The 16,016-nt window shown below is 37.0% G+C and overlaps 1 protein-coding gene across 3 annotated transcripts in view; it reads right to left on the reverse strand.

Annotated features, from left to right (window-relative positions):
• The window catches only part of LOC126824919 (microprocessor complex subunit DGCR8), a 30,697-nt gene that overhangs the window by 5,077 nt on the left and 9,604 nt on the right, over positions 1–16,016 (reverse strand). For 2 of the 3 annotated variants that reach the window (XM_050554368.2, XM_050554367.2), the window contains 8 exons: positions 15,196–15,247; positions 13,437–13,518; positions 12,595–12,696; positions 10,965–11,063; positions 10,267–10,346; positions 8,815–8,915; positions 5,667–5,766; positions 3,935–3,991 (listed from right to left, as the gene is read on the reverse strand). In XM_050554368.2, coding sequence (XP_050410325.1) covers positions 3,935–3,991; positions 5,667–5,766; positions 8,815–8,915; positions 10,267–10,346; positions 10,965–11,063; positions 12,595–12,696; positions 13,437–13,518; positions 15,196–15,247 — 673 coding nt within the window. The remainder of the gene's footprint in view (positions 1–3,934; positions 3,992–5,666; positions 5,767–8,814; positions 8,916–10,266; positions 10,347–10,964; positions 11,064–12,594; positions 12,697–13,436; positions 13,519–15,195; positions 15,248–16,016) is intronic. The other variant, XM_050554369.2, reaches the window with a different exon arrangement.

The following is a 16,016-nucleotide window of genomic DNA, read 5'->3' on the forward strand; positions in this document are numbered from 1 at the left end:
TGGTTGTCATGCAATATATGCCCACATTATGAGAGATGGAATAAAAATAAAAAATAATAAAAAAAAAATTTGATTTTTCATACAATCAGGGGCCATAATCCAGGATGTTGCTGTCCAATATTGAAAGGAACCAAGATCTTTGGGATATAAACCTATCGTTAGGTCAAAATCGAACAAAAATTTTGACCTGCTGAGTTTTCACAAAGAAAATGTGAACTTACGGACAGACAGGGGCGACGACAATATACATCCACATGTAATTAAAAACCTGGGCTGCAAAATGCCAGCTTGTAAAACTAGGTTTTTATTAAGTTCTTCAGCTAGCTACACTTATTAATCTTAATTAGTATAGGAAATCTATAATGTGATATATATTCTGTAATAAAATAAAACCAAGTACGAATTCGATGTCCTAAAAAAAACGCTATCAGCCAAATAGTGTATTCAGCAAATGGACTGGTCACCTTGTTTATAAAATACACGACAAACAGTGGTAACAGGTGTCTGGAAGAGTATGCTTACCCTGCTTGGCGTCACACTCGTCATGGCTGCATCCAAACCATTCTGAAATACATATCTCCTAATATAATTACCGTCAGGCCCCCCCCCACCCCTACAGGGTCCTACATTCCTAAGTCTGGCTATACCACAGCATTTCTCTGAATTTAACTCAACACCTGTAATTGGATTTTTAAAACGAAGAAATTGTATTCCTCTGTTGTGTTACATTTCACATAAGGACAACACATGTGACACATGTAATTGGATTTTTAAAATGAAGAAATTGTATTCCTCTTATTAGGAATTTCATATTAGGAGAAATCTATTTCAGAAAATATCAGATTTTATAATAATTATAATATCTAATATCAGATCAAAGGCTTAGATTCTGCCATTGTTAAAGCGAGAATTTCATATTTTCTAAGAAAGTCAAAAGGTAATTATTTCTATGTCTTTTGCTCAATAGGTTGTCAACTCACTATTATACGATCATAGTTATCATTCTCACACTCAAACCTGTTTCACACCGGAAATAATAACACAGTAACCTCCCTTGATTTTCTATTCCCTACCATGGAATAGCTATCTTCAAACATTTGAATTTGAAATTGAAAATTATATTTTTGCCAATTTCTCAACTGGCAATAGTGAATTATAGGATTAATAGGATTATTCTTTATCAAGGTAGGCCTGTTTCTACATAGCATCAATTTTAAGGCTTTATTTTAATACATTTTAAAAATATAACTTAAAAATATGAAATTGTACATGTAGCTTTTACTTTGTGTGTTTTAAAATGAAAATGAAGAAATTGTATTCCTCTCTTGTATAATTCACCTATTCCGATACCCTGTGTTATATTTCACATGAGGAGATATTTATTTCTGAAAGTAACAGATATTATAATTATGATATCTGGTAATTTCAAATCGAGGGATTAGAATCTGCCACTGTTAACTTTGTATGTATTAAAATGAAAATTTGTAAGAGTAAAGATTAAAGGGGCATTATGGATGATTAGATACAGAGCTGGCAGTTCTCACTATAATAGTTAAAATCTAGATAATGTAAAGGGAATTTGCTGAAAATTCCAGTCAAATTGATCCACTATTAGATACAGAGCTGGCAGTTCTCATTATAATAGTTAAAATCTAGATAATGTAAGGCAACACAAATAAAATAAGTTGTTTCTCGGGCACCGCCCGTATGCAAAATTGGTTGCGCGTGCGGCCTATTTATTAGTCTTGATGAAAAATAAAAAATATGTAACGCCCGCCCGAACATCGATAAGCAAGTCATAAAAAATATATGCCACATGTATCTACATGCCCCATACGTGAATATCCATTCAAATGTATTAAACTGATTCAGATGTAAACGCTCATTTACGGGTCTTTTTTATTGATATCGAAAGAACCTCCATTTTTGTATAATGTGATTTTAATTACCTCCCCTTGTGAACTAGAATTTGATTCGTGTTAAACACTGAAAGTCATTGACAACAATGCAATGTATTTCAATCATTCGATCTTAATCGGCTCATTATTGCCGGCTTCAGTCGGTCCATGTTTGAAAAAATCCTACTTATAAAACAATGAATCGTAGAACAAGTTAATTATTATAACTTGTGGCTACGAATACGATACGATGATAGTCACCATACCTTAGTCAGAATCTGGGTCATTAGCACATTTAACGGTAGTTTTGATAATCCGGAAAATAATTATTGGATTACACATTTGATGGTTTTACTGACGAGTTGTTAGTTAAATTTAAATAGTCATTCGATATAAACCCCAGATAGAACACCGAATATCCTGAGAAACACATCGAATAACCTGAGAAACAGTCATTTCCCGAATCCCGATGACACGTGACATGCATTGGTTGGAATTAGGTCAATCATTATAAACCAGCGATACTAGATTTAGATCGAAGTGTCGTTTATCGTGATGATTATTTCTGATACACATGCTGTCAGAGGCTTACTCTTTAAAATATTGTCGTTATTATGGATGGCTATTTATAGTCGTACGGAATTTTATTTTAAACCAATTTCAATTATGGTTGTCACCATTACCATTAGTAAGCTAGTACAATACATGAATTAAATATGGAAAATTATTTTCCTTTCAGTCAGTGTTCAGTGTTTGAGTAGACTTGATTTTTGGGTTTATGTTCTAAGTATGTTTAATATATAACTGAAAGCAAAACCGTAGACAAGTAATGACTTTCTCATTAAAAAAAAAAAAAAAATACAAGGCCACCATTTTTGGATTTAATCATCAATAAGGAGAGAGAAATGGGGTTTAACATCCATTCGACACAAACTAGGTCATTTCGGGACTAACATATTGTTCAATTTTATTTCCATAATTCGCTTGCGCGTAGTGCTCTTTAGCCGGGGGAGGAAACCAGAGGACCCGGAGAAAATCCACAAGGTTGGACAGGCGATCCTTCTCCTTGTCATGTACAACTGGGGAATCGAAACCCCAGCAGTTGACTCAATGACAGCCTTTATGATACAGTGCAAACGTGCTAACCATTCAGCCATCCAACCCCCCTCATCAATAAGTGTTCAGCAGCTGACTAGATTCAAATCCAGTAAATATCGCAGGATAGCGATGACATCAAGAGTTGATTATGATCTGGATAAGTTAATTAATGTCTAATTAATAATTTAGATAACATTTCAGGCCTGCAATAGGCAGATTTAGCTCTTGCATAATGTATGTTTAATGAATTCAGCTCTTAATAAATGGATGTTGCTAATATTGTAATAATAGGAATTTTTTGGTAATATTCAACATTTATGTTGATCTGTATTTTAGACATTTAGTAGTCTTTGTTGTCCTTTCTAGGCTATACTTTTTGGCAACAAATTAGAAATTACAGGTCAGTATGTATTCCAATAATCTGCTCGACAACATGGCCACTGCCTGTGCGCAAATAGTGTAAAAGTATGTAATACCAATGTTGTGTACACTCTAGAGGGTCACAATCTTTAATTTCTTTAGGCAGTTTTGGTCTGATATTCACGAACGGTGATACATTTTAACGTTTTTTAATCAGATAAAAATTGTAACCTCTAGATGTACCACAAGTCAAAAACATGATTTTTTGTACCATCAGGTGCCATAACCCATGAAGCTACGGTCTGATATGCGCAAATGTAGAAAAGAACCAAGATCTTTGGGTTGTAAATATACATTTCAGTGTTCGTCAAAATCGGATAAAAATTGTGACCTGTAGAGTGTCCAGTAACAAACTGTGGACGGATGGATGGACGGACAGGGCAGACTACAATATAAACGTCCACAGGTAAATGTGAGTGTGTAAAAATGAAAGAAGTGTGTAAACTTATGAAATAATATGTGTAAAATGAAAGTAGCATGTAAACATTATGAATTAATATATGTAAAATGAAAGTAACCTGTAAAATAGCTTGTGCTGCTCTTTGTTTACCATCCCGTTTATTTTTAGCTATAACCTGTAATATAAACAATAATACTTTATAAAGGTAATATTGTCTCATATCTTCTACTGTTTATTATAACCCTTTGGGAGCCACAGTGGCTCAGGGAGTAAGGCATTGGCTCACTTACCTGCAGGATTCAGTTTCGATCCTTGTGTTGACCAAGAAAGTTCATTAGAACCTGACCAGATACAAAGCATAGTCGAGTGGATGGGACGGAAAACCGAGATCCTCTGTACACATTGTTGTGCACCATAAAGAACCCTTTACACTTAGAATTCAATATAAAAGTACGATATAGCACCACTGTCGAGGCAAAATTTCCCTCATAGCACACAGTAACAGTAGGATGTTAACACTGTAACCCAGGTATCGTTTAATCTTGTGTATCTAGTGTTAATTTCTTTCACATAAGTTTAAATATCCAATCTTTGTTTAAAAATGTGTAAAAACTGTTTAAAATCACCATAAATCATTTAATTTGTATTTCTGTCCAGTTTAAAGCTGACCATTCAATTTTGATAATGAGTGTCCAAATTACAAGTGTTTAATTTCTCAATCATTGTTAAAAAATAAACAACCCAATTGATTAATGATGTATAATGATTAATTTTTGAACAGTGATCAGGAAATTAAATACTTGTAAATTGGACACTCATTATCAAAATTAATCAGTCAGCTTTAAACTGGACACAAGTACAAATTAGATGATTTTTGGTAATTTTAAACAGTTTTTACAAATTTTTAAACAAAGATTTGATATTAAACGAATGTGAAAAAGATTAGTGCTAGATACACAAGATTAAACGATATCTGGGTTACTGTGTAATTTCACTTCATTTATTCGCTTAACCCTTTAGCACATGTAAATTGGCTATCCCATTTCCTTGAAGAAAATTAGTGAAAAATAATACATGAATACCGGTGTTCTTGTCATGAACACCGTTGGTTTGGGACAGTCTAAGGAGCCCCAGTTAGGACAGTTTCAGTCGTTGCAGATGCTAAAGGGTTAACTTACTGACACTGTATGTTTCCTCACTCTAACCCAGGTATCATTTAATCTTGTGTATCTAGCACTAATTTCTTTCACATAAGTTCAAATATCCAATCTTTGTTTAAAAATTCATAAAAACTGTTTAAAATCACCATAAATCATTTAATTTGTATTTCTGTCCAGTTTAAAGCTGACCATTTAATTATGATAATGAGTGTCCAATTTACAAGTGTTTAATTTCTCAATCACTGTTAAAAAATAAACAGCCCAATAGATTAATGATGTATAATGATTAAATTTTGAACAGTGGTCAGGAAATTAAATACTTGTAAATTGGACACTCATTATCAAAATTAATCAGTCAGCTTTAAACTGGACACATGTACAAATTAGATGATTTTTGGTGATTTTAAACAGTTTTTACAAATTTTTAAACAAAGATTTGATATTAAACGAATGTGAAAGAAATAAGTGCTAGATACACAAGATTAAATGATACCTGGGTTACAGTGCCTACTGTTAAATATTGAACTTACTGACACTGTAAGTTTTGTTAGTATTAAATATTGAACTTACTGATGCTGTATGTTTTGTTAGTATTAAATATTGAACTTACTGATGCTGTATGTTTTGTTAGTATTAAATATTGAACTTACTGATGCTGTATGTTTTGTTAGTATTAAATATTGAACTTACTGATGCTGTATGTTTTCCTACTGTTAAAGTAAATTCACTCTTCTGATGTTTTAATAACTTCATGTTCATCGTACATTTTGTATCACCCAGACCATAATTCCTATTAATAATAATAAACTGTATTAATGTCGAGTCAGAATTTCAGGGATGCTGAATTCAGGGAATAGGCCCCAATCTGCCATCACGATATGGTGAATCATATGCAGAATATCTAAAAATACTGGATAATCTCAGGTATCGTAGACAGAATACTGGATAATCTAAGGTAAACAAAATACAGGATAATCTGAGATAAAGAAACCCTGGATAATCTAAGGTAAACAAGCCAACAGTGAGGCTGATGTCCCCCGCCGAAATAGGAAAATAATTAGAGGACACATATAAATTTATCACAAATTATCTTTTACAAAGTATTGAACAATCAAACAGTATATCTTTACTTACAGTCTAAGCATACAATGTTTTTGATGGAATAATTATAGCATATTAAGGGTAAAACATGCTCTATGCCTACAGATCTAGAGTTTGGTTGTCCCTGCTTTCTTCGAAAGGCGGGGGACAATAAGCATACACACCAATTTTGAACATTTTAACTCAATTCGAAGGAGTGTGACGGACAGACAGACAAACAGACGACGGACGAACCCATTTTAATAGTCCCCTGCTTTCTTCGAAAGGCGGGGGACAATAAGCATACACACCAATTTTGAACATTTTAACTCAATTCGAAGGAGAGTTATTGTGTTCCAAAGTCTCAGCAAATCAAATTGCTTATCGCTCTGCTTAATCTGAGCAGAAAATGCTCATTATCGATCTTAGTCAAGGTATTACTGTAATGAAACTATACACCAAGTTTCATCACTCTCACTTAATTAGAACTAAAGTTATAGTGTCCCAAAGCATCAACCAATCAAATTGTTTATCTACTTAATTAGAACTAAAGTTATAGTGTCCCAAAGCATCAACCAATCAAATTGTTTATCTCTGCTTACCCTAAGCGGAACGGACAGACAAACAGACAGACGGACGAACCCATTTTAATAGTTCCCTGCTTTCTTCGAAAGGCGGGGGACAATAAGCATGAACATTTACTCAATTCGAAGATCAACCAATCAAATTGTTTATCTCTGCTTACCATAAGCGGAACGGACAGACAGACAAACAGACAGACAGACGAACCCATTTTAATAGTTCCCTGCTTTCTTCGAAAGGCGGGGGACAATCAAAGTAGGAGAGTTATTGTTTTCAAAAGTCTCGACCAATCAAATTGCGTATCGCTTTGCTTACCCTGAGCAGAAAATGCTCATTATCAAACTTAGTCAAGGTATTACTGTAATGAAACTATACACCAAGTTTCATCAATCTCACTTAATTAGAACTAAAGTTATCGTGTCCCAAAGCATCAACCAATCAAATTGCTTATCTCTGCTTACCCTAAGCGGAAAATGCTTCGAACTCCATCAAGGCATTGACCTAATCAACACATACACCAAGTTTGAACATTCTAGCTCAATTAGGAAGAGAGTTATCGTGCCCCAAAGTATCAACCAATCAAATTGCTTATCTCTGCTTACCCTAAGCGGAAAATGCTCATCTTCGAACTCCATCAAGGCATTGACCTAATAAACACATACACCAAGTTTGAACATTCTAGCTCAATTAAAAGTTATCGTGTCCCAAAGCATCAACCAATCAAATTGCTTATCTCTGCTTACCCTAAGCGGAAAATGCTCATCTTCGAACTCCATCAAGGCATTGACCTAATCAACACATACACCAAGTTTGAACATTCTAGCCCAATTAGGAAGAGAGTTATCGTGTCCCAAAGCATCAACCAATCAAATTGCTTATCTCTGCTTACCCTAAGCGGAAAATGCTCATCTTCGAACTCCATCAAGGCATTGACCTAATAAACACATACACCAAGTTTGAACATTCTAGCTCAATTAGGAAGAGAGTTATCGTGCCCCAAAGTATCAACCAATCAAATTGCTTATCTCTGCTTACCCTAAGCGGAAAATGCTCATCTTCGAACTCCATCAAGGCATTGACCTAATAAACACATACACCAAGTTTGAACATTCTAGCTCAATTAAAAGTTATCGTGTCCCAAAGCATCAACCAATCAAATTGCTTATCTCTGCTTACCCTAAGCGGAAAATGCTCATCTTCGAACTCCATCAAGGCATTGACCTAATCAACACATACACCAAGTTTGAACATTCTAGCCCAATTAGGAAGAGAGTTATCGTGTCCCAAAGCATCAACCAATCAAATTGCTTATCTCTGCTCACCCTAAGCGGAAAATGCTCATCTTCGAACTCCATCAAGGCATTGACCTAATAAACACATACACCAAGTTTGAACATTCTAGCTCAATTAGGAAGAGAGTTATTGTGTCCCAAAAAGTGTGACTGACAGACGGACGGACGGACGGACGGACGGACGGACGGACGGACGGACGGACGGACGGACAGACGGACAGACGGACAGACGGACGAACCCATTTTAATAGTCCCCTGCTTTCTTCGAAAGGCGGGGGACAACAAAATGCTGGGTAATCTGAGATTAGCAAAATACTGGATAATCTGAGGTAAACAATATTCCGAATAATCTGAGTTAAACAAAATAATGGATAATCTGAGATCAGCAAAATAATGGATAATCTGTGATAAGACAAAATATGGGAAAATATTGATTGACTAGTAAAATATTAGAGTGTGTTCCCCGAAAACACGACATCTCGCTCTTTATTAGCCCAGTCGGTGCAAAACAGTAAGAAAGAGAGAGAAATAGGGTTTAACGTCCATTCGACACAAACTAGGTCAATTCGGGACATACATATGGTTTAATTTTATTTCAATAATTCGCTTGTGCGTAGGGGTCTTTAGCAGTGGGAGGAAACCCATGAGGTTTGACAGGCGATCCTACTCCTTGTCACATACAACCAGGGAATCAAAACCAGGCCAGTTGACTCAACGACAGACCTTATGATACAACCGCTCCAAAACATTAGGACGTTAACCCCGATTTCATTTCATTTCATTTAAAGCAAAACGTTTGCCCTGATTGGAACGTAACTGATCTGTCTATTATTTTTTATCTCCTGTGATGAGAAATAAAACAATCCAATCCATGATTAACTCACCTTTTTAAACATTCATCAAGAATCTGATAAGGACTTGGTTGTCCAGCTTTATTACCTAATTCATAAACTCTTGGATCCTCGATTTTAACTTCATCAAAAAACTACAATAACAAAGATTTAATTAATGATTCAGATGCTGGCTCGCTAGCCTGGAGGTCGGGTGTTTGATCTCTGCATTGGCCGAGTAAGTTTATCAGGATTTTCCGACGTGGTTTCCTTTTGTCAGTGATGCAGGAAGGGAGGACCTGACAAGGACAGCTTTCTGTCGTAAAAGATCCCTTGGCAGTTAGAATTCATTATAAGAGTAGAAATGGCGTATGCCAATCTGTTCATTAGCCCAGTCGGAGCAGAACAGTAGGACATTAATCCCCCTTTCATTTCATTTAAATAATGATTCTTCTTTGTCTATTGGTGTTTAACGTCTGGTTCCACCGAGGGTGACATTGCAGACAAGTTGTCTTTTTTTACTATGCGCAGGGATCTTTCCTGTGTGAGGAAACGGGAGGTTGAGAAGGTGCCCCTATTTCCAAGCCACAAACGCTCACACCAAGGATTAAAACCACGACTGCAGGCCAGTGGTGACTGGTCAGCTAACGCTTGAAGCGTGACACTAGACCATCCCAACCCCCCAATAATTAATGATTATTAAAAAAATTACAGAGACGAAGTGATAGAAGTAAGCATAATTGTATGGGTCTGTATTATTCAAACATTTTTATAAAAATTACTTTTGACAAAGGAATTACAAGTAAATGCAGTTCAAAGACTCATACACAACCCTACACCGAGTTCAGAAAGCATTCTCAGACATAAGTTAAGAATTTGACTAAAATATAGCCCTTTGTGCAAAGTTTTATGTTTCTGGATGAAAGAATTAATTTAAGTCTGAGAATACTTTGTGAACTCGGGGCCATATGTTAGAATAATATATCAAATCTGTAACCTAGGGATACCAACTCAGCATGAAAACCATTCCACTATCAATATCGGTTCCGCAACTGATGTTAGTAGCAAGATTTCACAGTACCAAAGAATGAGAGGATTCAGCCTTAAAGCAGAAACCCCTGCTCCTTGTTTTGAACAAGTCTGGGATAAATATCAACCGTCTAGCTCAATGACAGAGAGAGAGAAAGAAATGGGGTTTAACATCCACTTGACGCAAACTAGGTCATTTCGGTACTAACACATGGTTCAATTTTATTTCAATAATTCATCTGAGCATAGGGGTCTTCAGCAGAGGGAGGAAACCGGAGGACACGGAGAAACCCACAAAGTTGGACAGGCGACGCTACTCCTTGTCACGTACAACTGGGGAATAGAAACCACGCTAGTGGACTGTACAAGTGTGGGATTAAAATCAAGCCATATGCTCTAACCATTCGGCCATCCAACCCACCCCCCCTCTCAATGACAGACTTGACGATCTAAAGCTCGAGTTGATGAAATACTTACAGACAGATCTTCGGTATCTATATTATGATCCTGTGTTACTTTATTCATATCAGGTATTAAAATTTCTAACGTAGCCTTCGCTGTAAAACATATATATTCAAAATATCACCAATCATATAGTCACACCATATCAAAATAAGATAATATTTGATATTTTTCAACAATGTGGATATAAATGAAAATGAAATGAAATGGGGTTTAACGTCCTACTGTTCTGCTCCTATACTGGGCTAATGAAGACGGGCATACAGTGTGCTATGAGGGAAATTTTGCCCGGGCAGCAACTGAATTATAATCATCACAGATTCTTTTACAGCTATGCCAACAGGGCCTCAACTGGACAGGCAACCCTACTCTTCGTAAAGTACAAGAGGGGAATGAAAACCACACCACTTGACTCAATGACAGACCTTATGATCGAAAGGGCTTGCGTTAACCATTCTACCAACTCCCACCCCTCCATAGGACCCAGAGAATATCTATGAGGTTAGACAGGTAACCCTACTCCTTGTAGTGTACAAGCGGGGAATCGAAACCATGCCATTTGACTCAATGACAGACCTTCTGATCCAACGGTCACATGTTTACAATTTGGCCACCCACCACCCTCCATCCCTGGACCGCGAGAAAATCCATGCGGGTTGGACAGGCGAATTTTCTCTACCTATACTTTGAATCAAACTAATAATCTTACATACCAGCTTGTAATTTGGCAGCTTTTTTACTGGAGGCGTATCCTGTGCCATATTCTATTTCTTCTATTATAACGGTAGCACTGAACGGAGTCATAGAATTCTCTGTAAAATCAACGCAAATAATTAGGCCTGTCTAAATCTTAAATTATTTATTAGGTTCTACCTAGAAAGGTTGTAAAGAATAAACATATTTATTTTCATATTTTAATTAAGATCAACCCTAGAATTTTTACCAAATAATTAGACCTTTTCCTTTCAGAAATGAAATGAAATGGGGTTTAACGTCCTACTGTTCTGCTCCGAGCTGGGCTAATGAAGGGAAATTTTGCAAGGACAGCCTACTCTAATATCGAATTCCAATTGTCAAGGGATCTTTTACGTGCACGTCAATGTGTACACGGGACCTCAGTTTTTCGTACCATTCAAACGACTAGACAGCTGTCCTTGTCAGGCCCTCCGTGCTGCATCACTGACAAGGGGGAACCACACCGAAAAATCTGGATGAACTTTCTCGGCCAATGCAGGAATGAAGACCCTACCACCAGGCTAGCGAGCCAGCGTCTTACCCACTTAGCCACCGTGACCCCTATTCTCCTTTCAGAATATATCCTAAATTAGATTTAGTTCAAAATGGTATCAAATTGGTTAAACTGGGAGTGTTGAATGAGTATAACAGTCCTCTAAATTTCACAAAGCAACTCACTGCAAATAAATATTTCCTAGGAACGAGAATGTGGCAAAGAATGGTCGTGAAGAATGGTGTTTATAGTCATATTTTAACAGTGAAAGAGAGAGAAATGGGTTTTAACATCCACTTGACACAAACTAGGTCATTTTGGGACTAAAACATGGTTCAGTTTTATTTCAATAATTGGCTTGCGCGTAGGGGTCTTTAGCAGTGGAAGGAAGCCGAAGGACGCTGAGAAAACCCACGAGATTGGCATATTTTAACAACTGAGATTAACCCTAGAATCTTTATATACTCACTCAGATCTACATATTTCCTATCCCAGGTGCTACTATTATATTCACCCAGTTTCATATATTTACTACTCACCAAGTTCCTTATATTTACCAAGTTTTATATATTTAATAGTAGTCACTGAGTTCTTTATATTTATATCTAGGTTGAACTCTCATTTTATATATTTAATACTACTCACCGAATTCTTTATATTTATATCTGGGTTGAACTCTCATTCTATGTTTTATATATCTAATACTACTCACCGAGTTCTTTATATTTATATCTGGGTTGAACTCTCATTCTATGTTTTATGTATTTAATAGTACTCACTGAGTTCTTTATATTTATATCTAGGTTGGACTCTCATCGTATGTTGAATATATTTAATAGTACTCACCGAGTTCTTTATATTTATATCTGGGTTGGACTCTCATTCTATGTTTTATATATTTAATAGTACTCACCGAGTTCTTTATATTTATATCTGGATTGGACTCTCATCGTATGTTGAATATATTCAATACTGCTCACCGAGTTCCTTGTATTTATATCTGGGTTGGACTCTTCATTCTATGTTTTATATATTTAATAGTACTCACTGAGTTCTTTGTATTTATATCTTAGTTGAACTTTCATCGTGTGTTTTATATATTTAATACTACTCACCGAGTTCCTTGTATTTATATCTAGGTTGGACTCTCATCGTATGTTGAATATATTCATGTAAAATACAGATGTACGATTTACCAGATGGATTTAACACAAACTCTGAAATAAACACATTTCAATTTTATTAACTGGTAAATGGGGTATACTCTAGTATACTTGCGGGTGGTTTTGAATTATCATTTAATTTTCAAAGTCAAACCATTGTAAATATTGATGTTTTCATATAACATCATATTAGAAAGTCATACAGAAATGAAATGGGGTTTAACGTCCTACTATTCTGCTCCGACTGGGCTAATGAAGACAGGCATATACCATACAGTGTGCTATGAGGGAAATTTTAGCCGAGCAGCGGCACTATGGCCTACTCTTATATTGAATTCCAACAGCCAAGGGATCTTTTACGTGCACGAAAATGAATACATGGGACCTCAATTTTTCATCCATTCAAAACGACTAGACAAGGGGAAAACCACGTTGGAAAATCCTGATGGACTTTCTCGGCTAATCCAAGGATCGAACACACAACCTCCAGGCTAGCGAGCCAGCATCTTACCCACTTAGCCACCGTGGCTCCAGAAAGTCATACAGGAAAGTCATACAACATACTCGTAATTCATTAATTTTTATTTTTCAGAAACACCTTTTGAAAATCTTGCTTCCTACTTGTTCAATGGTTGCTCTTATAAAACTCTTCTAATTCCAAAAATTATCAGATTTGAAATTTCGAACAAAACATTTATCACAAGGCGCCTAAACTATTTCAAACAAAACATTGTTCACAAGGCACCTAAACTATTTCTCTTTTTCCTGAAAATAATTATGACCTGAGAGCTCACCTTTTAATTTATTGGATTTCATCATTCCTGTTTTAGATGTCGGAGGGACTGGACATGTAATTAACAGCTTCGTATTGGACGGCTGAAATCAACATGTTATAAATTGAGTAAAGAAACTCTGAATTCCCAAAAGAAATGAAATGAAATGGGGTTCAACATCCTACTGTTCTGCTGCGTCTGGGCTAATGAAGACGTGCGTATGCGATACAGTATGCTATGACTACTATGAGGGAAATTCTACCTAGACTGTGGCACTACGGCCTACTCTTATATCAAAAATCAATTGCCAAGAGATCTTTAAGCTGCACACCAATGTGTACACGGGACCCAGATTTTTCGTCCCATCCAAAAGACAATACGTTATTCCTTGCCAGACCCTCTGTCCTACAGCACTTACAAGGGGGAAATGAATAGAAATGGGGTTTAACGTCCTACTGTTTTGCTCCGAACTGGGCTAATGAAGACGGGCATATGCCATACAGTGTGCTATGAGGGAAATTTTGCCCGGACAGCGGCACTACGGCCTACTCTTATATCGAATTCCAACTGTCAAGGGATCTTTTACGTGCACGCCAATGTGTACATGGGACCTCGGTTTTTCGTCCCATCCAAACAACCAGACAGCTTTCCTTGTCAGCCCCTCCGTCCTGCATCACTGAAAAGGGAGAACCACGCGGGAAAATCTGGATGAACTTTCACGGCCATTGCAGGGATCGAACACCCGACCTCCAGGCTAGCGAGCCAGCGTCTTACCCACCTAGCCACCATGATCCCCCCTTACAAGGGGGAACCACGGAAGAAGACCTCAATGAACTATCAGGGATCGATCATGGGACCACCAGGTTAGTGAGCCAACATCTTACTCACTGAGTCACCGTGGCTCCTACTCAGTTGATGCCTGCTACATCAAACAACATTGTTATGATTTAGAGGCATTTAATAACTGGATAGAGCAATACGTTTCAACATGTTTCCTCTTAGAGAGAGAGAGAAATGGGGTTTAACGTCCACTCGACACAAACTAGGTCATTTCGGGACTAACATATGGTTTAATTTTATTTCAATAATTTGCTTGCGTCTAGGGGTCTTTAGCAGTGGGAGTAAACCAGAGGACCCGGAGAAAACCCATGAGGTTGGACAGGCGACCCTACTCCTTGTCACTTACAACCGGGGATTCGAAACCATGCCAGTTGACTCAATGACAGGCCTTATGGTACAGCGCGCATGTGCTAACCATTCAGCCATCCAACACCCCTGTTTCCTCTTCAGAGCATATTAAATGCCTCTAAAGGATACTAATTGTTGAAACATCATGCTTTTAGAATAAAACCAATGATTGATTTCCCTTAAAAATTGTGTACTGCATAAATTACTAATTGTTCTTCTTTAAATAAAATGAAATAGGGTTTAACATCCTACTGTTTTTCTCCGACTGGGTTAATGAAGACGTGCATACGCCATACAGTGTGCTATGACGGAAATTATGCCCGGGCAGCGGCACTTTGGTCTACTCTTATATTGAATTCCAACTGCCAAAGGATATTTTACGTGTACGGCAATGTATACATCGGAGCTCAGTGTTTTGTCCCATCCGAACGACTAGACAGCTGTCCTTGTCAGGTTTTCCGTCATGTACCACTGACAAGGGGAAACCACGTCGGAAAATCTCATATCACATTTTTCTAACTCCTTAAAGATGACATTATGGGTTGTATATATATTTGTGTAAAAAAATTTAGTGTGTTTTTCTTTTTTTTACCAATTCAGGGCGGAATTGTTTCTTCATATGGATTCTACGATCTTTCCATGTTCTGTAACACAAAAAAAGGGGAAAGTGAAAATGATTTTTTTATTTCATAAATTACTTATCTCAAACCATCATTTTTATAACTGAAAATATCATATTGTTATAAAAACATTTCTGTCTTCAATGCATATTTACATAGTGGTGGGGTAACAATGACAGAGCTATGTAATTGCCAGACATTTGTAGTTGTGGAATATCCCTGACAATAGTTATCTAATTTCCAGACCACAGTTAGGCTAGATTAGCTAGAATCTGTACCAGCTTAAACAGCTTTGGAGTTGTTTAGAAATGAAATAGAGAGAGAGAGAGAGAGAGAGAGAGAGAGAGGGTTTAACATCCAAGCCACACAAACTAGGTCCAATTGGGGACTAACATATGGTTTAATTTTATTTAAATAATTCGCTTGAGCGTAGGGGTCAATAGCAGTGGGAGGAAACCAGAGGACCTGGAGAAAACCCACGAAATTGGACAGGCGACCCTACTCTCTGTCACGTACAACTGGGGAATCGAAACGACGCTAGTTGACTCAATGACAGACCTTATGATACAACGCGCACGCGCTAACCATTCGGCCATCCAACCCCCCTACCGGTAATAGAAGGACTCATTTATCTAGGCCTACTATAAAATGGGAATCAATACGAGATAACTCTACCCAAAGGACCCAGAGAAAACCCATGAGGTTGAACAGTCGACCCTACTCCCTTGTCACATACAACCGGGGAATCGAAACCACGCAAGTTAACTCAAAAACAGACCTTTTGATACAGTGC

The sequence above is a fragment of the Patella vulgata genome, chromosome 6 (assembly GCF_932274485.2).
Source record: "Patella vulgata chromosome 6, xgPatVulg1.2, whole genome shotgun sequence".
Taxonomy (NCBI): Eukaryota; Metazoa; Mollusca; class Gastropoda; family Patellidae; genus Patella; species Patella vulgata.